At 37.3% G+C, this 26,879-nt stretch overlaps 1 protein-coding gene across 7 annotated transcripts in view; it reads right to left on the reverse strand.

Moving 5' to 3' along the window:
• The window catches only part of MLLT10 (MLLT10 histone lysine methyltransferase DOT1L cofactor), a 131,994-nt gene that overhangs the window by 2,937 nt on the left and 102,178 nt on the right, over positions 1-26,879 (reverse strand). For 5 of the 7 annotated variants that reach the window (XM_074834214.1, XM_074834206.1, XM_074834170.1 and 2 more), the window contains 8 exons: positions 17,763-17,880; positions 16,315-16,387; positions 11,625-11,782; positions 9,523-9,711; positions 9,055-9,143; positions 8,568-8,929; positions 1,902-2,004; positions 933-1,145 (listed from right to left, as the gene is read on the reverse strand). In XM_074834214.1, coding sequence (XP_074690315.1) covers positions 933-1,145; positions 1,902-2,004; positions 8,568-8,929; positions 9,055-9,143; positions 9,523-9,711; positions 11,625-11,782; positions 16,315-16,387; positions 17,763-17,880 — 1,305 coding nt within the window. The remainder of the gene's footprint in view (positions 1-932; positions 1,146-1,901; positions 2,005-8,567; positions 8,930-9,054; positions 9,144-9,522; positions 9,712-11,624; positions 11,783-16,314; positions 16,388-17,762; positions 17,881-26,879) is intronic. The other 2 variants (XM_074834180.1, XM_074834199.1) reach the window with 1 other exon arrangement.

The following is a 26,879-nucleotide window of genomic DNA, read 5'->3' on the forward strand; positions in this document are numbered from 1 at the left end:
CCTCCACCACTGTGCCCCTAAAGCAGCTGGAGGCTTTGGAGGTGGGGAGCAGAGAGGGGACCAATATCTAGCCCCAAACTCTTCCTGCCTGCTGTTGCAGACAAGCTTCCCTTTTTTAACTACCTCTGCCACTTGATGTCTTGTCCAAGGAATACTGGAACTTTGTCTTGCTGCTCTAGTCACCCTTCATTTTTACAAGTTCCACATGCTCCTTCCCTTCATCCTTTCTTATCTTAATTGTATGACCTTAGAGAATGAAGTCTATTCTCTGACTCCCTGAAGAAAGAATTCCTGTCTTGGGGATGGAGGTTATGGGCAAACGCTGAAGACAACAGAACATCTTTGGTGGAAGAATGCGTCTTGTTTCCTTATCTGTCTAGGAAAGGTTTTACTACTCCATTGAGCAAAGGAGTCACTCAGCCGCCCAGTGTACAGCCTCATCCTCCCACACCAGAACCAAGATACAGACACAGCCCACTCTGCTAATACATTTCACCCTCCCGGCAATGGGCTCCTCATCTCTGAAGTCAACTAATCTCTGCAGCTCCACAGTGCCCAAGGCCTGGCCGGGACGAACTCTTCAAGTAAGGTGATAAAAGAATGAACTACAAAACAATGGACACAAAGTTGGGGAAGAAGGTAGGGTGAGGAGGACTAGGGCTGCAGTTGTCACTACAAGAGGAAGGCAAGGGTCACTGGATTGCGGTCCTGATCCAGGGAAACAGGAGCGTGCAGCAGACAGGTTAGGTGTAAGTGACTACAAGTTCACAGAGTTCTGAACCTCATTAAGTGCAGCCCAAGGCTCAAGAAAAATAAAATAAAGAAAGAATCTACCATCCTTGAGTTGCGAATACAGGCACATAACTTGCTACTTATCTTTTAGTTACCTCATGGAGGTACTACATTGAAAACGAGGTGAGAAATATACTTACTGTCACCTTCTGAGCTGCATTATCTCCGTGAATTGTAAGGAATGGGTTGGTAGTAGCTGCGTTAAGTGGTGAGGCCTGTGTGCCTGAAAGTAAGTTGTTTATGGGTATCTGTGCTCCTCCAGTAATCTGCAATTGCTGTACTTCAGACTGATGGTGTTGGTGGTGGTGATGTTGCTGCTGTACTAACTGATACAAAAGGGCTTGATGTTGTTCCTTGAGGGAGGAGGGGGGAAAAAAAATAAATCAAGAATTAGTTACTGAAAAAATAGCTCCTCCTTGGGTTCTTGCTTACCCAAGTCTCCAGCCAGTGCAACCCCTAACCTAATTCCCAACTAATTTAGGTTACACTAATGAAGTTCCACAAGACTGTGGGAAAGGGAAGAAAGCGCCCATAAAATTTCCTGAAATCAGTAGCTCACCACAAGTTCAGCTAAGCCTGCTGGCTTCATCAGGTCTCTATCAGAAGAAACACAGCTGAGAAGAATATCAAACCATGTTTGTCAGAGTACTGAACCACACAATTAACAATAGTTAAGTCAGTTACCTAATGGTCAATATGAATACTGCAAGGCAGAGCAAAGACAGCTCACAAGATGATACCCAAAAATCTTTTGCTAGAGTCCTAGTGGAATCAGAGAATAGCTGAGGGTATTGTTAGAATCCATATGTGGTCCCAACTCTGCTGCCCAGAGCTGATGCTGAGGGAGACAATCCACCATGTCCACACAGGACAGAATGGGACTGAAGGCACTAAGGAACGATTCTTCTAGCAACATGTACAGCCCAATAATATCCTGCAATTTAGTATGACTATCATCCAAAAAGGTCGAAGTAACTGAAAAACTAAAAGATTATCAAAACCTGTAATATCAAGTTAAACATATTTCTAGTATTTATATTAGGCTGAGGAGTTTATCCATGCCTTGGAATACAACAGAGGAATAAAAGATAATTAACTGGAAAACTTACTGATGTGAGTTGCTGGGTACTTAGTAATTGCTGAAATTGCTGGTGCTGCTGATGGAGTAGAAGTTGTCTCTGCTGGTCAGGAAGTAATCCTAGTCCCGAGGCACTGTAAGGTTTGACAGGGTAATACTGTAGTTTATATGAAAGTATGGGAACTTTTTACTTCAGCTTTCCATTGAAACAAAGAAAATATGTATATAACTAGAGAGTGCCTATTTAGCATTTTGACTGCACACTGTCAAATTGTCTGTCCAGTTGCATTTTTTGATACCTAGACATTACACCACCACCCCCAGTCTCATTTATGCTAAGCAACAACAACAACAACAACATCTTGCCTGTAACATAAGCCTACTAGGTGCATGTTATTTTAAACTCAGATAATTACCATTTACATTTTTTCAAATACTTTATACAGAAAGGCCAGATTTTATATTGTAAGACAGCTCTCGCCAACCTTTAATACTTGGTTAACTAGCATTTACTCTGTCCTGGTTTTCTTCCAATTCTCATCTTTTGCTATAATCAGGTCTATCACTATTGCCTGTACCGTGTCTGTAATTTTGTGAACACACCCAGCCTTGAAGCGGGCCCAGCTGATCCTGCCATGGAATGAAGCAGGCTGCCTCTGCACTTGCCTGCTACTTAGCTCCCCGTCCTTATTTTCATGCCTACATAAAATTTTCTGCAGCTATTTAGGAAATTGGGCAGGAAACTGCTCCAGCTGACAACTGGTCTAGAAATAAAGGTTTCTTCAGCTACGCCAGTTCACTGCAAGACCAACAGCATGAACAAAGGCGGTTTTGGAACAAAAGACCAGGAAGACAGCTGGATTTACTCTTTAGGTATCAGTGTTAGCTTTTACTGGTTTAAAACACCCACTGAATTATGAAGGTGTAGTTTCATGATAGGTTTACCCTACTATTGAAACGTTAAGTAATTCCCTTTCAGCTGCGCATTTCTGTCCCCTCCCCTTGCACTCGCTCTTGCACAACGAGCTGCATCTTCTGGAAACTAAGCTGAAACCGAAGCCAATACAAAACACACTGAAAGATTATCTGTTCATGTAGATGAGGTTATTGCATGAATGCACAAGCACTAGTACCAGCCAGAAGGTGTGTGCAGGATGGCCAACGGGATGGCAGGACTGCTAGCTGTGATTGGTAGTAAGGAATTAACTTAAATCAGCCACAAATCCACATAGTTAGGTTACAATCATTTAGCTCTTTGGGACATAATATTTCTCTCACCTTTCTACAGTAGTTAGCACACTGTAGCCTGGCTCCGTGATCACTTTTACATTTACTTTGTATTAACCAGCCAGTATGAAAATACCCATACCATCAGCATTCTCTACTGCTGGGACAGAGCAAGCAACATATAAACTTTGTTTCATACTTCACTGGATGGTCTTAATGCTATGGGAAACATGCTGGGCTGCACTTATTATTTCCTATGGGGAATGGGAAACCTGTGTCTATGGGGCTGGATGGGATCCGCCCCAGGGTACTGATGGAGCTGGTGGAAGTGCCCACCAAGCCACTTCCCATCATTAATCAGCAGTCCTGGCTCACCGGGGAGGTCCCAGCTGACTGGAAGTTAGCAAATGTGATGCCCGTCTACAAGAAGGGCCGGAAGGAGGATTCAGGGAACTACAGGCCTGTCAGTCTGGCCTCCATGCCAGGGAAAGTTATGGAGCAGATCATCTTGAATGCCATCACATGGCACATACAGGACAAGAAGGCGATCAAGCCCATCCAGCTTGTGTTTATGAAAGGCAGGTCCTGCTTGACTAGCCTGATCTCCTTCTATGACAAGGTGACCCACTTAGCGGATGAGGGAAAGGCTGTGGATATTGTCTACCTGGACTTTAGTAAAACCTTTGACACCGTTTCCCACAACGTTCTCCCGGAGAAACTGGCTGTTCATGGCTTGGATGGGCACACGCTTTGCTGGGTGAAAAACTGGTTGGATGGCCGGGCCCAAAGAGTTGTGGTGAGTGGAGTTAAATCCAGTTGGTGGCCGGTCACAAGTGATGATCCCCAGGGCTCAGTACTGGGGCTGGTTCTGTTTAATATCTTTATCAATGATGTGGATGAGGGGATTGAGCGCACCCCCAGGATCTGGACAGGCTGCATTGATGGGTCGAGGCCAACAGTATGAGATTCAACAAGGCTGAGTGCCGGGTCCCGCACTTGGGTCACAACAACCCCATGCAACGCCACAGGCCTGGGGAGGAGTGGCTGGAAAGCTGCCTGGCAGAAAAGGACCTGGGGGTGTTGCTCAACAGTCAGCTGAATATGAGCCAGTAGTGTGCCCAGGTGTACAGGAAGGCCAATGGCATCTTGGCGTTTATCAGAAATAGTGTGGCCAGCAGGACTAGGGACGTCATCATCCCGCTGTACTTGTCACTGGTGAGGCTGCACCTCAAATACTGTGTTCAGTTTTGGTCCCCTCACTACAAGAAAGACATTGAGGTGCTGGAGCGTGTCCAGAGAAGGAAAATTAATCTGGTGAAGGGTCTAGAGAATAAATCTTATGAGGACCAGCTGAGGGAACTGGGGTTGTTTAGCCTGGAGGAAAGGAGACTTGGGGGAGACCTTATTGCTCTCTACAACTACCTGAAAGGAGGTTGTAGTGAGGTGGGTATTGGTCTCTTTTCTCAAGTAACAAGCAACAGGGACAAGAAGAAACAGGCTCAAAGTTGCTCCAGGGGAGGTTTAGATTAGATATTGGGAAAAATTTCTTCATCCATAGGGTTGTCAAGCACTGGAACAGGCTGCCCAGGGAAGTGGTAGAGTCACTATCCCTGGAGGTATTTAAAAGACATAGATGTGTCACCTAGCAGTGTTAAGTTTGCAGTTAGACTCGATCTTAAAGGTCTTTTCAAAGCTAATTCTATGATTTCCCACCACCTACTTCACATTCATTACTATCACTCCTACCACTCTCCTGGTTCCCAGACCTTTTATCAAAGGTCTTTTTCCCTAGCCAATAAGTTAATTCTATGGACCTTGTCCTGCAAAAGCTGTTCTGCCTCTGCTTATTCTTGCAGTACTGTTTTTTCCCTTGTATTCTATCCTTTTCTGAAACTGCATAATCAGAACTACACATAGTATTCCAAGTGCACATACACACCAGGGATTTAACGTACCAGAACACAAAATGGATAACACCATTCTATTTATTCCCCAATAACTGCTAGCAATATTTGATTGTTGATGAAAGCAGAGATGACACTTCACCTACCCAAGGAAACTCCTAGATCCTCCTGTGCTACAACAGCAAAACTCAGGTCTAACATAAGCTAGAATTGCGCATGTGTTTGACATTCAGAAGATGACACTCATCAGTTCATTGAAATTCCTTCAAACATCTTTAAATTGAACTGTATCAAAAATATTTGTAACAACTGCAAAAAATAAGTACCTTCAGTTTGACTAGTATTACCATCATTTCCTTCTTCTCTTTTTACCTCCCTTTTTCTGTATTCTTCTATACTGGAACGAATCTTCTCCACTGTTTTTTCATTCTTTTACCCCATTCTTTCTTTTTCCTATATCATGTTTTACTTTTGCACTTCTTTTTTTCTGCTGTTGTTCTCCCTCCTCTATCTGCTCTACCCTTCTCTCTTGCTCTGCACTGGCACTCAAAAGAAAATACCCTCAGCCAGCAGCTGAGATCTAAGCATCTAGAAACAAAACCTAACTGCAAAAGATAAAACGCTGCAGCTCCTGAGCTTCCCAGAAGAGACAGTTCACTGGACTTCACCACAGAGCTTTCTCTAAACCAGGTCAGCTTGGAATGTAAATTTAATCCTTTTCAGCTTCTCATTAAAAGGTATATGATCAGTCTGAAATTCTCCGTCCTACAGTCTCCTCTGGTTGTGAGAATGTAAAGAAGCAATCCTATCTTTTTCCTCAAATCACTTAATCTCCCGATTGCTAGCAATCTGTATTAAGCCATCTTTTTCCCAGAAAAGGATCGAGTATTTTTTTCTGCCAAATGAATGTAGGCTCTTTTACCTACATTTTGAAACTCTCCCAAACAGCAGTGTGCAAATCAGTGTTTTCTCACCTCCCACAGTTAAAGAGCTCCCATGAATAGGGACAATACGCATAAAGAAGCCTTCACGTATTGGTGAATAATCCAGCTCTTTTTCACATGAAACTGTCCGAACAGATTCTGAAGCTTGGGAAGTCACTGTAAGTAGCAACTTACAGGAACATCTGGGAAGTCTTTTCATTACAGAGCAATACACAAAACTGAGAAAGTAGGGATGAGTTCTCATGTGGCTTTCCATCGTCTTGTGAATACTGATTTAAACCACCTCCAAACTCGATCACCACCCTGCGATCTAACCAGCTTCGGAGAGTTCACAATAGCACGGTAGCAAACCTCCATGCCTGCCCGTGTTTGTCACCATTTAACCTTCCCACTTAGGCAGTTCAAAGAGTAGTGATACTTAGAGAAATTTAACATTAAATAAATAGTCAACTACTTGCCACTGAAACAGCACTGAACTCAAGAGTGGCAGGAACAAATGGTGTCCCATATAGTTTCAGAACCAATGATCTCAACCAGTGGAAAATACTTTTATATTTTCTCTCCTTTTTTTTTTTTTTCCCTTTCCTTTTTTTCTTCATTCAAAGTCATCCCAGAGCCTCTTCACAACTTGGTTCCAGTAACAGAAAAGGTTTTTCATATTTTTCACTGAAGCATTTGTAATGGAAGAAGCAGGAATGAGGCATGTGTGTGTGTCATTACTAAAATCATACTAGCACTATATTAGCATTAGTGCTTGCTTGGCCTGAACTTTTTTCTTCTAAATATACAACTAGAAATACTGAAAACTCACAGAAAATGGGGGCAATTGTGAAACACCTCAAAAGAAAGGGGGCCCAGCAAATCATCTGGATGAGCTCAATAAAAGCAGAGAATTGTTTGAAAAGTGCACTTTCAATTTTAATGTAAAATTTTAAATCTGTAGTATTGAGGAAGCAGTGCAGAAAGAGATCACCTGAGAATGGAAATAGAGAAATGGAAATGCTGGCACATCATAAGCTTGTTGTAGCAGAAAATAGGGAATCAATGGAGTATTCCAGACTATGCTAAAAGTTAGAATGAGAGCTCATGAACAGAATAATAGTTGCAGTATTCTGCGTAAACTGGAGTAGTCTACTACTAGGCTACACGCTCAAGAGTTACAGCAGTTAAAATGGATATATAAAAAGGCAAAAGAACTTCTGCGATATAAAGAGTCAGAAATAAATAATCTGTGTATTAACAAATTCATATGCGAAAACAGCAGCATGACCGGTATATTTTGGCATTACCTGAAAGCGGAAAGTATTATATAACTGGTTAATATTACTGATTTTGTCTAGCATTTCTCACTCCTCCTCACACTTTTGCAGATAGTAAAACAAAATTCTTGTGTTTTCAGCAGACCTCTGATACTCAAGAAAGAAGATAATTTTGCATTAACAAAACGGCTTTTGTTTAACCTATGAACTGTTATGTTCATATATGATATAAACTATGAAAAAATATAACCTTCTCAGTAACAATATAATAGCACATCAAAACAACAGGATACACTGGAAAGTATCAGGTTTTATGAGCCTATTGAAGGAGTACCACAGATTGATATGGCACACAAATATTCAGGAGCTGCCAAACAAACAGCGAGGAAAGAAGCTGGAAAAAAGAAGCTAAAAAACTAGGGATCCCTTGCATCATTCCAATCACACAAGCCTTTTTTGATGGGTAATCCACCATAATCTCCAAAAATAAACTCTACTTAAAGACAAGTAATGTACTCCCTACTTGCAAGCATTTCTTTCTACACAGAACCGTAGTTCTCCTTCCTAAGTGAAGGACAGTACAAGGGGTGGGGGAAGGGGAGCAGGGAGAATGAGTTAGCCCAGGCTCTGCTCTATCACAAAATACTTCCAGACCAAGCAGTCCCTTCCCCTTCCTGGAAAGCAGCTGTCTCCTTTTGTTACCCATTTGCCTTGCAGCCCAAGGAGCAGCAGTCTATGCTACTGAGGATACCTGGTTTCGGGGAAGGGCTGTTACAAATACTCAAGCATGGATCTTTTTATCCATTTAAAATTCCTTAGGAACACCACTTGAAAAAGTAATTTTGTTGTCTTTGGAGTCAGATGCAGAGATCTAAAAACACCATGCAACTGTATTACTACTCTGGTTAGTTGTGCCTATTACATCTTTAATTGCATGACCGTATAGTGTTCTCCTTCTCCCCCTCCCCCCTTCTTACTGCAACAAATGGTAGCTTTTCCAGTGCTCCTTTAATCCTGGAAGAACAATTGGCAGGATAAAGAATATTCTTTTCTGAACTAAAAAAAAAAAAAAAAAAAAAAAAAGAGTAGAAGCACATTTACATAATTACATTTGTTTGGGAATGTGGCTTGATTAAAAAACAGGAATAAATGGACACTAGGATTCCCAAAAGCTAAATAGAAACCATGTTTTCTTTAACTTGAATATTCGTGCTTCCATTAAATGCCTTCTTGCTTTCATTCACAGATCAGGAGCAGAAGCTAGTTTGACAGTACCTTTTGAACAAGACAGTTAAAAAAAATATATCTAAACTGAAGCACAGCAGGCCGTATCAGGAAAAACATAAAATCAGCAAATTCTTACCTGTTATTTAACGTGGTTGGCAGAGGATGCGTTGCATTGGGTGGCACAGTTGCATGGGTGAGAGGAGAAGGGTTCTGTGATATTGTTGCTGGGGTCTGAATTACCCCATTTAAAGCCCCTACAATTCCATTGATTGCCAGCTGGCTGGCTGGCAGCGCTCCAATTATTCCACCCACACCAGGCACTGCAGGAATGGTGGAGGTTACAGTCTGCATACCACTAGCTAGTGCCCCCACTGTCACACCATTGACCTGTTGAACTCCTGTGACTCCTGAGCCTTGCTGAGCTGGACTCTGCCCAGCAGGTGGTGGAGTGGAAAGAGCTGATGAACTGCTGGTGCTTTGTCCGCTGGAGGTTATCTCCTGGTGTAAAAACAAACAACAAAACCCCCTCAGCTGCATAAAATTTCACCTAAGAGCACAATGCAAGGACTATGATGAGTTAACTTGTAACAAGTTTAAGTTTAGAAAAAACAAATAAAAATTACCTGATTTAATACAGGGAGAGAATTGTCCGGTAAAAAACTGTTTCCCAGATGAGGGCTTTTACTGCTGTTCAAGGAATCAGTGCTAGGTGCTAAAGTAATTATTTCAAAAAACACACAGTGGTTAAATTTCTGTAACATGTAAAAAGATTCAGAATAATTATTTCAAAATAATGTCAAACATAGAAAACAAAGTCAACCTTAAAATCATTGCTGAATAGTAAAATAAGGTGAATCAATAGATTCAAACAGATGGGCTCCAGATTGAAATAAAAAAGAAACTGCACTGAAACTAGTACTAATGGTTCATATAAATCTTCCAACTGACTTTTAAACACATCAACAAAAACTTAGTCTATATTCATCCTACATGCTTACGCACCTCCCTTCAATGGCATACATGGAGGAAAGAGATTTCATATAAATATGTGTTCGAATTACATTGACACTTTAATACTCTCCTTCGCTTACCTGCTTGTACTGGAAAGGCATGTACTTGATGAGAAGGGCTAGGATTTGAAGTTATTGTTGGAAAGGGCACTGAGAGCTGTGCATTGAGTAGCTGAAGCCGCTCCTTCTTAGCGGTCAGATTCTTTATCTGCTCTTCTAACCGCCTATTTTCAACCTGAAGTTGGTGTAATGATTTAAGCATTCCTAAAACTAAGGTTAAAATGCATATGTTATCTTTCATAACCACATTCAAAGATTTAATAACATCTTCATTTTTTAAAAAATTCTGTATTACAATTTAAGACTAGCATTAAGTCATATGTGAAAATATTGATTAAAATTATTACTGAGAGATACATTACAGAAATTTGACTTTAAGTGGAAAGGTTTAGGATCAATTTTGTGTAATTTGAAGTGCAGAAAAAAGAACATAGCATGTGATACTAATTTCGCAATATATCTACACTCTGGGTTAAATACAAGTAAAGTTGCATCATTAGAGCTGACATTCATGTTAAGCAAACAGCAGGATATGACAACTTATCCCCAAACCAGAATATAAAAATAGTATTATTTTAGTAGCACCAGGTTAATTGCATAGTTGGGGGGAAAAAAAAAAAAACTAAAAAAAAAAAATTCTATTTCAGCTGCAGTATTGGAAATTTTAAACATTATCAAAACAGAAAAAGTTTGACAAATACACATTCAACTAACAATACAGCCAACCAACAACATTTATGTAAAAACAAGCAAGTTTTTGAAAAGGGATATTTTCTGCTTTAATGCTTTGTACAGTGAATCATAAACTTACTGAAACAATGAAAAAATGTAATCCAGCGTGAAGTTATCAGGACACACCTTGCTGGGAGCAGGAGCGCTCATTTGCTTTGAGCAGCAATCTACAAATCACCCAGCAGGGAGCACTGTGTGAGCACTGCAGTTACCACCCCTTTTTTTTGCTGAAAAAGGGCATCATCTTCCGTACTACCCTGATTTTTATCAAGCAGTTTTCTCAAACTCCGATTTGGTTTCAGAACTTGGATTTCCCAACTAGTACTAGAGTGTGACTGTAAAGCCACAGGGATAGCCATTTTTTTTTAATTCTAAATTGTATTTGTTTAACATGACCTCTGGGCCTACTACAGACGTAAGTCTACTGGTATAGGCACATCTGGTCATTTCCCAAGGATTTAGCTTTTATCCCTCCTCTTCAAGAACATACAAAGGAACCCTCAGTGAGTCCAAATGAGATGCAATAAGACTTAGCTAAACCTGTCCTCCAGCTATCATGTTTAAAGGATTATCCCTGCATGAATTTCCTCACAATTAGCATTTTTGTCAGGATACCATTCATAAAAATACCAACTAGATACCACTTTGCACTACCAACAAGAAGAATAATATGTTCAATAAAGTATAACACAAACCCTAACCTGGTATTTAAAAAAAAAAAAAAAAATTAATGCATTCAATCATTGTCTTTGATACTGATATATTGTTGAATATGGAGATCCAAGTCATCTGCTCATCAATTATGCTTTTAACATATCCATTCTCAGACTATTCCACTCTATTAAACATAACTTGAGAAAATAATGATTTGCTTGCTTTGAGAAATTCACGAGAAATGCAGAACATAATAAAGATATGAAAGCCCAGTAGGACACCTGCCTAACATTTCTAAATATTATTTTAAAACAGCAACGGAAGTAAGCAGTTTAGATTTTTAAAATGAAAAATATAACAATAAAAAATTATTATGCCAATTTATATCACACAATATAAAGCAAACTGGGGAACTGTGCTATACTATTTACAGTAGTGGATCTAAGAGTCCAGAATTAATTTCCAAACTCTGCAACCGACCAGCTGGATCTGCAAGTCACTTCCTCTTGCATGACACAATTTCCCCATCCATAAAAATGTAGATAATTATAGAGAACTCTTTTGTAATCTACTGAAGCCATGTGCTGCATTAAGAACTATGTTACCATTATACACTACAGTTACATTTCTGTTCACAGCAGAAAATAAGTTTTTCAAAATTCTTGGGCAAGCACTGAATGGCAGTTCTGAATAACACAGTTAACAAAAGCAGTAATAAACAGAATGCGAGTACTTACTGTCACTAGGGGTGCCTTGCTCTAATAAAAACTGTTGTCCTTCACTCCACTGCCTCTCCAGAAGCTGTTCTATGCTGGCTGCTACTGGGGGCAAGTTTTCCCCACAACTGTTCCCTGATTGATCATAGCGAATCTGCAAGCTGCTTACAGGGGATCTGCTGAAAATATTGCAATTTATTGTTTAAAGAAAAGGATAGAAGGAAACATATTAGTAAAAGGCTGCTGAAGTTTCTTACCTTATACCAGCCCTTAGCACCTACGTATCTTACACTTCCAAGACTACATTAATTCATCAAAATCATTAAGAACTCCTGGTACTCACTGCCAAGGCTTTAATAAAAGATAGATGTAATATTTCACAGTGTCAGAATTTATACTGAGAAATCACATAACCTCTTCTTGCATACAGACTAACATAATACCCAACTGACAAACAGCATTGTATTAAATTATACAACACCTACATCAGGAAACCATTGTGTATGGATACACAGAGCACCTGTCTTTAAAAAAAAAAAAAAAAATCTTCAAACCTTTCCTAGAGAAAACTGAGAAAATAAAAACAATTTCTTAAAATCAGCACAGTAACGGCACTTCCACATAGAAAGGCCATGTAATTCCACTGCCTAACTTGTTCTAAAAAGAATCATGTAAAACCAGATTTTTGAGGAACTATGTGAAAATATTATTTCACAAGGGACGCAATGAAAGTTAAAGTTATCCTCTGCCTGTCCTGTGCACACTTAATATACTTCCTTTTTCACTCATGATCACACATAGTTCAAAGAATAATCCCTTTGCCACATGTCTTTTCTCATTCAGGAGAAAATTAAATATTCAGCACACGGCTACCGAGAAAGCTGGGTACCCCTCAGGTCCTGTGAGAAGGCTTCTTTTGCATTGGATTGCAAAATTTAACCTGTGAGCAAAACCAGATGCTCAGTGTATTTCTGACTCAGGATTCTGGCCTCATATGTGCATGGTCCCATTCCTCATACAGGATCAATACCAAAGCCCCACTAAAAGCTGCTTGGTGGTTTTGGTTGGTTGGTTGGTTGTTGGTGTGTGGGGTTTTTTTTTTTTAAATCAACTCCAGTGAGCTCGGATTCAGATTCTTATATATTACCTATTACTGTAATAACTAATAACTAAGCAATAACTATTGGTGCCATCACAAGATCACAGCCATGTTGTTCTACATGCAGTGAAAACTTACCAATAAGACCACCATAGTCCCAGTACAGGACAACATATACAGCTCAGGAAATCAGTGTGTTAATTATGATTAGCGTAATAAGCAGTGGTCACAGCACATTAGCTACCTAATGACTGTCAAGCATTTTGTAGGCACCAGAGCAAAGCAATTTTTACGAGAAAAGGTTTTAAGTAGGTGACTTCAGAGTTCTGTAAGTATTTATAAATAATTCCTCTTTTGCATACAGGACGAAAGAAGAAAAACACTTGTTAAAACAAAAAGCCCTGATGAATGGGTAACCAAGGTAGTGTTTTCTGACAAGAGATGACAACTCAACAGCATTTAACAGTTCAGCACAGACACGGCAAAACACAACCTTAAAACTAGTTGTTTACACAATGTGCCCAAGTGATAAGAAAGGTTTATGCAGAAACATTCTGAACAGATGTACTACACTCCACACAAACAACGCACTTTAAGAAAACGAAACAAAAATTTTTTAAAAAAAAAGGCAAAGCCAGAAAACAAATACAGAAAACAACACAACCCCCCTATAGGGTAACTACTTCCTCTGTATGCATGCTTTTGAAGGGTGCATAACGCTACTCTTACAGATTGCACCATTTGAATTATAGATCACCAACAAAATTCTTGTTGGGCTTAGGACTGTTTCCTATCTATTTCATAAAGGTGGAAACAAAGCAACACATGACTGTTTGTATAACCTCTGTAATCCTTCACTGGAAGCCTGTACAGAAGGAGAAAACAAAAAAGAAAATCTAGATTTCTGTGTATTGCAACATTAGCCAATCCATCCTCTTCCAGCTAAACCCCTACCTCATCTATTAGACATGATACAGTTCCTGCATACTAGAATTGAATCCTTACTCCAAATAGTAGTTAATCATAGTTTCCAACAGGATTATAAATGTGCTGTATGTGCAGGTCCGATGCAGTCACTGAGATGGGAATCCCTTGTTTCATGTTTCATACCTTGCTTACTTTCACAACTGTTTTTTGTTTAAGTTTGGGATACAGTTATTCATATTCTTATAGTATTAATTGTAAGCAATACTGCATTTAGATATAAGCATGCATACATATTTCAATGAAGGTATTACAGAACACATTTTTAAATCTAAGATGAAGAATGGGGCAAAAAAAGTTTAAGTGCTACCTTGGGAAAAGCAGCAATTCCTTTGCAAAATGGAAACAGCTCACATATACCAGGTATATTTATATTTCTCATATATATTAAAATTTTAAATATGACAGCTTAAGCATCAAACACTGTGGTTATATAGCAGTACAAAGATATAACAATATGAATTTGAAATGACCATACAGCTCATGAGTCACATATGTCTTCTCTAAAGAGCTGCAATCAGCTGCGTCATCAACAGCAAACAATTGTTTCTGCAAGTGTTTTTATTTTAAGCAACTATTTGAAAATTACATGGTTCTTCCGGAGAAGTGTGTTATTTATGTATCTCATAAGCTTCAAAGGGAACAGAGTCAGAACTTGCAGAAAAATTATTTTAATATATAAAGCACGTAACATTCAGAGTTGCAAAGTTTTCAGATAGCAGATTTTTGAAGTTAGTTTTTTATTCACTATAAACTATATTTTAAGTAATCGGTTACTTATTTAACTGGGGAAGGTGGGGAGTTGCCTACACATTTCAGAAACATTGACATACGTGTGATGTTTCTTATCGCACAAACTGGGGGTGAAATTTGCTGATTATTTAACTTAATTGAATGGGTAAATTTTCTAAATTTTTTCCATGGTAGGTATTTCAGACTAAGTTTTTTCATCTTTCAATTCTGGAACTACAGCAGTGATTTCTCCCATTCCCTCCCCATCCTTTTTTGGCTTGTTTTTGAACAACTCCGCTTTTGCTTGGCAGTAATCTGCTCTTTGCGAAGTGCTACACCTTCCATACGCTGAAGGAAGCTCTGCAACTGTGGACTGAGGTGTATCACACAGCTCTTTGCCATTCCCATCAAAAAACAGCTGAAATTTGACCATCTTGTAACTGAACATACACTGAACATAGATATGATGCTTCTATGGAGTGTAAATTTACCCTCCCAAATATTCTACCTAAAGACAGCCTGAACACAAATATGGCCTACTGCAAATCGTACAAAAACCAGGCCTTTGCATATTAACTAAGAAGGCATTAAAACTTGTAATAACCACAACACGTATGCATAAGAGGACTACTTAATATATAATCAAAAGTCCTGGAATTTCCAAATTGTTGAGCATTCCCATTTGCAAAATTCTCTTAACTCCCTTGTCTGTGTATATACAGACATGATCCTTATTTATATAAGGATTTATATGCTAATGTAAATCTATGTATTTATACTGACAACACGATATAAACTAATTTGTAAATGCTCTATTTATTGTTTTAGAAGCAACATGTATTGAAAAGCTTAAAAGCCAGTTCATGACTAGGTAATAACACCTAAGTATTATAATGGATATTCTCACCCCATTTGACAAGAAGTCGTTTGATTAATTAAGGAACATAATACAAGATCAACAACACCAGGCATGTACATTAAATTATCTAATTTGGATATATTTATTACAAATTACTGTAATAAACACATGCTGTAACATCAAATTCATTGTTATAATGCTGTATCTATGTAACTACCATTTTTTTAGCTATCCTAAAATCCTTTTCAAGATAAAATCCCCATGGTTAGTTCCTAAGCAAAAAAATACAGTAATAACATTACAAAATCTAATTCACATGGGATCCAGATAAAGCCCTTTAAAAACAAAGATTCACTTAAAATACACAAAAAAATTACTGAAGTACTTAAAACACAACATTGAAATTTTAACAGCAAGTATTTTAAAACAAAATAATGGGATACAGTTCCAGTGGAATTCTTATGTCAAACTTCTGTAGTAGAGGTGAATTGCAGCAGAACACAGAAAGTACTTTTTTTTCCCCCCACTGAGAATTGCTGCATATTTTGAAGTGGTGAAGGAAAGGGAAGAAATTATTTGTTTGAAATTTTTACTGATATTTAACTTCTCAGACCATGTTATTCCTGTGATCATTGTAGTCTAAGTCTATGGAATTTTGGAATTTTTGCAAATAAGACTAAAAATCTGATTATGATAACAAATCTGAGGCGATAAGTAGTACATGTGGATCAAATGATAGATAAATCCCGCTAAAGCAAGTCTCCATTTCTAAAGTAAAGTCCTCCTTTTGTAAACCTAATTTCAGCTGATGTAAATTTCAGCACATTTTTAGCTATCTGGACATATTAGGGTTTTTTTTAGGTGGATATATATACACATATAAAAATAAATGTATGTATACTTGTGTGTATATACACATACATATACATATATATAGGCTTTTAAAACACTTATGTATTACTAGTAAAATGACAGTGAAGTTTCCAAATCTTAAAACATTTCCTCTGCCTGCACCCTCCAATGTAAATAATGCTTACCGTGGTGAGAGACTTCCTCTGGGTGAACCTCCTCTGCCAACAAGGCTTCGGCTATTATCTCCGAGATCTTGATCTACAGTGTAAATATTTCACAGCTGATAAATCGACTCTTCATAGATAAGAGTTTTAAAGCTGATGTAGATATTTTTAAAATACCTTAAATCTCAACTTCTATCTGTAGTTACTGCTGAAGAGTGAATACGTAACTAGTTTAAGATTGCTGAACTGTAGCATGTAAGGTGTTGTCCTTACACATTTCTGAGGCTGTACCAGGCCATGGATTATGTTCACTTCTTTCATTCCTTTCAGTTTTACAGCACAGAAGCGTGGTTTGCATTTGCAGTACCCTCCCCTCAGCCACTTTTAATTTGTACGGTGAAAGTAATGAATCACAGCTGTGGACAGCTAATCTGTATGCTTATCACAGCAAACCCTGATGCTCTGTATTTTTTTAACACTTTGCATCCCAAAACAACTCATAAAATATATAACATATTAAACTTACCGCTGCCATCTAACAAGCACACATTATTCTGCAAATTTACTGAAAACTTTATGAAAGCGTGTAATTCACTAATTCCTATTTATAAGCAGAAACATAGGGAAGTCCCTTGCTAAAAAGGTAGTAAAACAAACAAAAAAGGCCTCATTAAATATACGAAAACGTTTTGCTTGGAAGGACTCAAAAGGGTTATTTTCCCTATGGCCTCTCAATAAAATAACCCTATCTGCCCCCTTCAAGGTTGCCCTCCCCCTATTCTGAGTCAAGCGACCTCCGACCTCTTGGAGGGCAAAGACATGACTGATCCATTCTTGGTAAACTGCTAAACTCATTCCCTTCCCCCAAACAGGCATGACTACTACGACATGTCAACAAATCCTTACGGAGGGAATGAAACAAAGCAAAGCCAGAGGCTCATTAAAACTGTAGAGGAGAGCCAACGGTACAAATGCCAATCGGTAAATATTCACCAGATTATTAAATGCTGCAGAAGTTCTCTAACGGGATCTCTTTCACACAAAGTTGTATGTAATGCAATTTCATGAATTATGCAAATAAAGGTTTAAACTATTCACGGCAAAACCCAGAGCTGTGTTACTCTCGTTGCAAAGAGCTCCGAACTGAACACATCAATCACAGAAGTCACAGGAGACATTGTTGCATTCCTGCCTGCTGATGGCTCTGCTTAAACATTTACATTTCAGACACTAAAAAAAAAAAAAAAAAAAAAAAAAAAGGTAGGGGGGGGACGGGGAGGACAGGGCGGTGAAGAAAACCCACACTGTTCTTCAGGAGAACCGAGAATTTACTTCCAACACATAAGTACAATATACAGACGTTTAATAGGCAAATGCTAAGCAGAGTCCAAAAGTAAAATTTAACAATCTTTTCAAAAATACTTAAGCCTGTAAAGTTGCACATTTGTCACCAGCAGCGGGAAGCTTACCTGCTTGGCTGTTTTCAGACTGAGCTATAAGTGCTGCCATTGCTGAATTTGGATTCAGCCTATTGCCATACATGTGGGATGGAGGCAGACTGAGAGAAGATCCAGGTAGAGTGTTTGCCTGCAAAAAACCAATTAAAACTTGAATCCTTTTTTTATAAAGGGGGAGAAATGCTAAATATATTTTAAAGAGCTTTCCTAATGCACAATTATTAATTTTTTTTTAAGTTGAATGATTTTCAAAAACTTCTTGTATTTAAAAGAAAAAAATACTATTTTTCCTTTGTGAGTACAGAAATAGAATCAGAGTACTTTGAAAATATACTGGGTTTTAAAGTGTGTTTTACTTGTCATTGGCTGTTAATAAAAAAAATCGCCTAATAAAAAAAAAATACTGTCACAAATATTAAAAATACCTAAATTGCATTTTAAAACAACCACAGTGTAGCAGGATGGGTAGACTTCCTTGCAATCCTGAAGTATGCACTCAATGCTAGGACTTAGTAGCATGGCGACCATGTGGTTATCCTACTAATTATTTAATCTTATTAAACCATTTACAAAATAAGGGCAGGTAGACAACAGATGTCTCACAAATGCTTGGGTTCCTTACATCACAAGCCGGCTGTGGAGGTCAAAAGGTCCAACTTTCAGCTCTATAGTTTAACTACACAGAGCCATATTTCCTTTGCTCGACTCCATCATTAGTAAAACCTGCACACTATTTTGTTACTTCCTATTTTGATAGACTTGGAAGCCTGGTGTTTTTTTGTTTTGTTTTGTTTTTATTTTAAAGAACGCAAACAGCCATTACAAGTATGTTTTCTATACAATAGGGGGCTCGCCGAATCACAGCTTTGCCCTGACCCCATATAAGGAACTGTATTTTTGGCAGTTGGCCAGCTCTACTTATTGAAGAGCTCCCAAAGTTTGTGTTCATTCATGTTGCTAACCACAATTCTGAAGGTCTCTGCTGGGACTTGTGCCAAACAAGCGAAAATGAACCCTTAAACAGATGAAGCTAAGGAGGCTGGCCAAAATCTTGCATAATCCAACGCAATAAAAATACCTTCTTCCTTGGCTGCTTATGCTTTTTCCCTTTCGAAGAAAAGATTTGTGTTAAATGCTGAGTTGCAGAGACAGGCAATCAAAGAAAAAAAGGCACGTCTGCTTATTAAAAAGGCATTTTCCTACCTGATAAAAACATTATTTCAGAACAAAGAAAAGATTGAGGGGGGTGGGGGGGTGGAAGTCAAAGATACACAACTGGTGTGATCACTGGTTTTAAAATGAATCTTTTAAGAAAATGTAAACAACCTTTACAAAGGAAACTTTTTGAAAAACAAAAAAAAAAGAAGGTGAACAGTAAGGAACTCAATTTGTGGGACATTTTGACATGTATAACTGCACACAAGAGACGGGGGAAACATACTGGTTATTACAGCAAAATATTACAGAGTATAAACTATGTCTCTGGAAAGAATCACACACTACCATTAAGTTTTGGCTTTCAGCCAACATATTAAACTTGATGAATGGACTTTTATGAATTCACACAACTGTTTTCAATGATGCTTTATTTACTATATACTGGTGAGAAATTGTGCTTGATTCTTACATTCTTCTACTGTCACTAAGTTAGAAAAAGCCACAAGTATTTACTTACAATGATCAGGTTTTTTGCACTTCTCAGTTTAAAGGTATGTGCAAGATTGCCAGACACGGAACCATAGTTTCACTTCAAATCTGGCTGGTTTTGTCTGGTTTTTGTTTGGGCTTTTTTTTTGGTTTGTTTTTTTTTTTTTAAGAATTGCATGTCTTTAGTAGAATTAATCTGAATTAGTTGTAAGTCTTAAAAATAATGGAGGCATTTCCACCTACCCGGGTATAACAGCTTCCAGAAATACAGTATTACTACTGTGACACTTACTGATGAAGGCAGCAATACTGCACAACTCCTGCTATTTTCCTTAATAAAGGCCTATAGGGTGATTCCAACTCAGCTATTATCATTCACTAGCAACCTTCAGCTGTTTTCCTCTCAAAACCAAACAAACTTCAAAAACACTGTAGCATTTTGTCAAATACTTTCACTGAAGAAACCTTACAGAAGGGAATACTACAAGATTCAACCTTTATTTGCTTCCATACCTAAGAGGTTAGACTAACAATATTAAAAAAATGTATACTTTATTTAAATAAATTGGTTGAGGTTATGAAATCTACTACAGTTTGTGCTTTTTTTTTTTAAACTACAAACACCAGGTCTTATTTCTATTTAGTTATAGAGTATTTCTATAAAAGATTTCTCTTAATTCTAGTAAGTGTACTGCTCACATTGACACAGAAGCTACTATATTTACTCTCACTCTGTGTAATTCACTAGGACTGCTTAAAACTGTGCAATAGCAACTATGTATTAGTTTATGATTAAGAGCAGCTATCATTAGCAAACAGAATAAGTTTATTTGACTGAAACATGCCCAAATAGCTTAAAAAACTTTCTAAAAGTATCTAAGTATCTTAAAAGGAGTTGCTAAAGTCTGTTGAGTAACCATCACATCACAAAAGACATCAAAAGAATTAAACAGTGTTTGCTAAGTGCATTGATATAAGAGATCAAAAGACCTAGCATGATTTAAACAATACCCAAGAACTTGATTTTTTTCACAAGTGGTGGTTCATCCTAAACTTAAGCCCTGTTTAGACTTTAAAATAATAGTAGAATTGTCCTACAACAAGTTGAAACTACAAAAGTTCTAGTGTCATCATGTATCCTATGCAACTCTCAAAGGAAAAAGTCACATTAATAAAATCGTTCAAGTAAGCTGGAGGTAAATAAAAAACTTTCAAAATACTTTTTTTAAATGGCAATGTAAAACGACAAGAATAACGATTTGCGAAGCTTTATTATGTATGTGACGACTTCATCTGACAGGAAAGTAGAGGAGGTGGGGGAGTGGTACATTATTTAAAGGTGAAATAGGAGCTTCACGTTTCACTCTAAGTCGAAACAAGCTGTAGCAAGCATTTATTAAAAATGCGCAATCATCCTGTCAATACATATTAAGGTCACAGGACTGAAACATGTTCTAAAATGCAGAACTTTTAAAGCTGTAGTATTCTTTATTTCAACTGATTCTGTTTAAACAGTCAACACAATACATGATCAAAATGTATGAACTAATAAAATAAAAGAGACTGCTAAGTATTTATTTTGAAAAGGCAGCAAATTTTCCTGAAGAGATTTTAGCAGAAGGATTTAAGCCCATCTAGAGGTATATAATACACTGCTTTCATTTATGGCACGTTCAATAAATCAGTAAAGCAATAAGCAGCAGACCAGCACAGAAGGAAGATACACTGTAATTCACAGAATGCCCGAGTACAATAAGAAGAAATGATTGATATTTGATTGATGCTTAAAAACACTTCCTCTATAGCACGAAAGTGGAAGTATATTCTTCTAACTAAAGAACAAGTTAACTAAATTTAAATCATATATATAAATATAATCTGAAATATTTAAAATAGTTTTATATTTGTTTGCATCACTCCAAAATGGTGTTTTACTGTAACAGTATGACTACAAAAGTTTCCCAAGTTGACAACTATTTGCATTCATAACTGGACATCTACTTAAATTTCCAGGGAAAACAGTTCCTTCATTTCAAAAGTTACGTGTCTTTAAGCAAAAAGAAATAAAACAAAGGGGAGAAAAATGAGAATACTTAACTGTATGCAATTAGATTAGGTCTCAAAAATTTGAGAACCTTTGAGCATGCCTATTCCCTTGTTCCTTTCAAGTTTTATGCTATGAAATATTTTCTGATAACAGGCCTCATTTCTGTCTCAGCTCCACACCAGTAAGGTTTTAATACTCAGCGTGTGATGAGAGATGAAACCAAGTGTGAACAACTTTCGGGTCCCATGAGTAGGCTGACTGTTGAAGCTGTCAGGTTCAATTGCATCATTCCACATTATTCAATGCCCCAAACTGCTCCCTAATTGTTAGGGGCTTAACATATTCAAAACCATTGTTTAGGCTAATGCTGAAATGCCTACAGTTGAGTCTCCATAAAGAAAGGGGAGGGATTTAATTGTAGTTAAACCATTACTGAACTCTCCTCCTTTCATGATAGGACAACAAAGATGGCCGGAACAACCAATTCCAAGACGGCTTCTTAATCAGTTTATATCCAATCAACATCCCTTTTCCCCTCTGTTTTAAAAATAATCACTGCTATATTGTAGCTTTGCATTATATTATGATGATGCTTCACAATTAGTGACAGATCACCTAATTACCTACTTCAGCCAATATCTATTTGTCCACAGTAATTTCAAAGGTTATTTTTATTTCTTGTTTAAAATAAAAACTTATCATTGCTCCTTCATTGTCTATATCCCTTGAAGTATGAGTACCAGATTAACGTGGTTGGGGTCATACCATTTACTAATCATACTAGGTACTATCGCTAGTACTTGTTCCAAATAACACGAAGTAAAGAATTCAAGAGCACTGGATACCAACAACTACTTCTTACAGCCAACTACTACTGAAAACTGTATAAAAAAAAAAATTGATGCAGATGAAGTTTAAAGCTGAATTTTCTGCAAGCTGTTCTGCAACACTTCTATGAAGAAGCTACTAATGCTTTCCATGCAACTGTCTAGCTTCACAAAATATGGAAAGAAATTCAAGCACTAGATCAAATATTAACTAACATCAGCTTACTTTATCTAGAAGTCATCTTAAGCTGATGTATTTTGGTCAACGGCAAGCAACATGTACTATTGAAAATAACATCAAAATTAAAACCCGCATTGCAACTAAATGAGCTTAGATACTCAAACAAGTTAATGCTACGTACGTAATTATAATAAGAAATTGGTAATATACATATATAAAAATTAATTGCTTTTCTTGAGAAGTGAAAAGAGCTGCCTATCAAGTGATAGCAGCAAAGGAACCTGGCCTTATGTTTCCTAGCTTAACTTGGACAAGTGAAGAAAAGTGATTTTCATCCCTGGAATTTTTAAGGCCAGTTACACTACGGGAGGCTTTTCTTGGGTATTCAATGCAATGGGAAGAACATGTTATTGCTTCCTTTCACTCTTTCAGTACTTCTGATACCATCTTCATTTAGGAGCTGCGAGGGAACCACCGCTACACATCATCACTGGCTTTTTCTGAATTCTGTTAGAGGTTCATCTGGGCTGACCGTACACACCCCCAGAAGGGTGATCAGACATCAGATTTCTAGGAAACCCAAGAGGAAGTTCTATCACATCAACAGCTCTTCATGCATCACTTGCTGCAACACAACTCTTGAGTATTTTCACCACAAATATGGAATTTGCTTACAAATCTTATCTAGACCTTGTTTTCAACAGAAAAAAAAAACATCCAAATTCCTGTTTATTTTCCTATATGCCAAGAAATAGAGATGGAATTAAGGACAACACAGAAAATCCTTAATCAAATACTGTTTCCACATTTCTTCTGAAAACCATCATATGACTTTTCAAAACAACTAGCACAACAAAATAATATTAAAATGCAACATGATAAACATGGTATTTTAACTAAACCAATACTTTTATTTATACCTTTTTAATCTATGTTTTAGCTTTCATGGTTATAAGTTGAACATAATTAATTTTCAAGCAAACTATATCGACTTCTTGACTAAAACAGCCTACAGCACTATTGATGACTGAAAGCGGAAAGTGCACTTTTTACAGCTAACCTCACCTGCTATCATACATACATCACCACAAACAACCACTGTAGTCTTTTATTTCTTCATTCTATGAAAGCGATACTGGGATTGAAAAGATAACCCATCCCACATTGCCACCATTAACATCCATGCACTTTGAAGTCCTTAAAGTTTTGGGTTTTTTTTTTTAAACAGACAATCAAGGTGCAATTTTACAATAAATATTTTCACTAACTGGCTGAAATTAAAGAATTAACTGAAAAGCTTAATTAGGAGGCTGGAAAAGTTAAAATTAAATCAGAAAAAGAGTTTGTGGTATCTTAGAAGAAAAAAGCAACTTTTCAATCAAAAAGAGCATTAATTACAAATGTACAAATTATTATAATTAAAATCTGTCAGGAAAACTGTATGTGTGACATGTAAAATTATCTGATGGATACATTATTCACATCATTAGTACTTTTTATGTTACTAGCAAAAATAAATACTTTGAACTTCTAGCTGTGATGAAGACTCTTGCTTATGAACAAGCAAATAATCAAATACTGTCTTTGAAAATCAATTGTTTTGATTAAATGTAGAAATAAATCCTTCAATTAAATGAAACCATCTAACCTTCAAACAGCAGCACTCAAATATTTTCCAAGAAGGGCATGAATGAATGCAACTGGGAAACACAGTGGGATTTGAAAGGCAAAATGAAAAATTAATGGCACACCTACAGAAACTAATTTATACCTCTGCCCAGTGTACAACAAGGGCACATCAAGTCATTAAAAACCACATGGGTAGAAGGCCTATATTCCAATAATGTGAAAAAGCTATAACCTCAACTGTACTACCAGTTTACTCATCTCTTCCATGTTAACTAAGCTGGCTATTACACAGAATAGTAACCAGTTAAAATCTATTTATTTATACACTAGATTCAAAAAAGAGACTTGTACAAAAACTCACTAGAATGCTACCTCATTAAGAGGTCTTTTCTTGTTTGGTTCGTTTTGTTTTTTAAAAAGGAGGCTTTACAGAGATAAGACCCTGGGATTCCTCCACCTCCCCCCCCAAAACTAACTGAAAACAGAGCTACTATTTCAACACAAATTCCTTTTACCTCAAGTTTGTTCCACCATCCTTTCCATCTACCTCTGTCTTCATAGCACTTAACCTGTATGTGCTCTACATAGACAATGGAAGCAATATCTTACCCAATAATCTGTTTTCCTTAAGAACATTAACCTATATATCAGGAATCACAATTTCACTCTCACATTGACTAGCAGAAAGAATGACTTGATTAGGAAACAAACCCGATATACTCATATAGTAATTTATTTTCTTCATGTGAGTATTCCAAAGCAAGCCACCCTTGTAATACAGCAAATAATGGATCTGAGAGAAAAGTAACTACTTTCAAGATCATCTATAATTTCAAAAATAGTAATAATAAAGAGTCAGCCACATATTCACAAGCACTGACATTTTGACTTTCTAAATAAACTTCAATAGTCTTTGCTATTTAAGTGATGAAACGAACACCTAAAGTAGGAGAATTACTGCTGTGTAAAAATGCTTGCAAGATTCTCAACATTTTATACAAGGCCTAAAAGGACACTTTGTCAGCAATGAACTTTGCGGCTTGTAACAAAGCATACACCACGTAAACTTGAAATCTTTTTCAAGTCAAACCTAAACATTCAGTTTCATCTAAATATTTTTTACTTACTCTTTCCATTGCATACAGACTAGAAAATTTCACATTTTTCACATTCAACACCATTACTATTGTCTCAGGCAGCTAAATTGAAGTAGTGCTACACTCAGTTCAACGAAGAGGTCAATGTGCCTCAGTTGCCTGGAGACTGATGGTTGCTACAGCAGCACCAGATAAGCCAAGCTAAATAAGCTTCAGCTTGAAGGCAGAAAACATTTATTGCTAGACCGAAACACTGATGCAGTTGTCTCGGCATGCAGCACTGTGCAAAATCATGCAACTGCCTTTCAGACTACCTGTATATTGCATAAGTCTATGCAAAGACAATCTTACTGAAGCAAGAGAAAAATACAAAAAGTAAATATTTTAATTGGGCTAAATACTAGATTACTTGCAACTATGATTCCTTTGTTCTTCTAGTTGAGTCACATGTTAGAAGGAATTTTCCCTCTGGCTGTAAATTCTTCCTTGCTACTCTCCTCCACCCCCACCCCAAAACCCCTCAGTTAGATTGAATGAGGAGAAAATCAGATTTTTACCCATTTTGCCTAGAAGTAACAAAGATCTAAAACAGCTTTTAAGTGACAAGAAAATTTAGATGGAAAAACCTTTATTAACGCGGTTCTTCCACATTTTTAATTTTGCAAGACTCTTAAAGTGGCTGTGACACAAATACAGTTTGGTGAGTTTGGAAGTAAAGTCACTATTTTGCACTGACATCTTACACCACAATACCAAACCTTTCTCTGTTTACAACATACTGAGGGATGCATTTAGCACACTAAATCTACCAGTGCTGACAATTTCCTGTGGCAATGAGTCCCAAGGATGAGCAACATATTCTATTAAGAACGATTTCTTTTTGTTCTGGATATGCCCGCTTCTCCTTTTACATCTTTTTCTTAAGTTATGAGATAAGGAGAACAGAGTTGATATTCTACCTTTGACCCAGTGCGTAGGAATCTCTTTTGAGAGATCTTATCATCAAGAGGTGTTTTGATAGTGACATAAAATATGTTAACTGGTTTTCATGTATCCACCATTTCTATTGATTAGAGAATCCTAGTACCGCAGTAAGGAAATTATTTCCTTTTTCTGGAAGCATGATGCTTAAACCATGTAACATCATGATCTCCAGATGTTTTATTATTCTCTTTTTAATTACCACTCATATTAAAGGTAATACAAATAATCTTTAGAAAGGCAAATGCAGAAAATACAACCAAACTGACCACAAATCACCACCACCAACCACCGCACACTGTATGGCAATATATAAATTGAACTTTAAAAAAAAAAAATGAACTAATAGAACTTACAAAATATACTGTTTGTCTGCAGGAAAGATCACTTAACTCTAGATTACATCAAATGAATTTCTATCAGTGAAAGGAAAAGACTGATATGACCTGATGTCACGATCACCAGAGGAAGCATATTTGGGAGAAATTTAGCAGTACATTAACATACTGTCATAAATGCTGTCTATGCTTTATATAAATGACTGATTCCTAAGGGGGTGAGAGGTTCCACCACAAGGCACCCACTCATTACTAGCTTTGCAGATAAGCAGTAGAAATCTGTACTATGTGCACTCTGGACTTCATAAGAGCTATTCTGGCATTCAACGTCTCAACTATTTCTATATTTAAAAACAGACTTCAGGAAGTAGCCTGAAAAAAT

Source organism: Strix aluco, chromosome 1 (genome assembly GCF_031877795.1).
Source record: "Strix aluco isolate bStrAlu1 chromosome 1, bStrAlu1.hap1, whole genome shotgun sequence".
Lineage (NCBI taxonomy): Eukaryota > Metazoa > Chordata > Aves > Strigiformes > Strigidae > Strix > Strix aluco.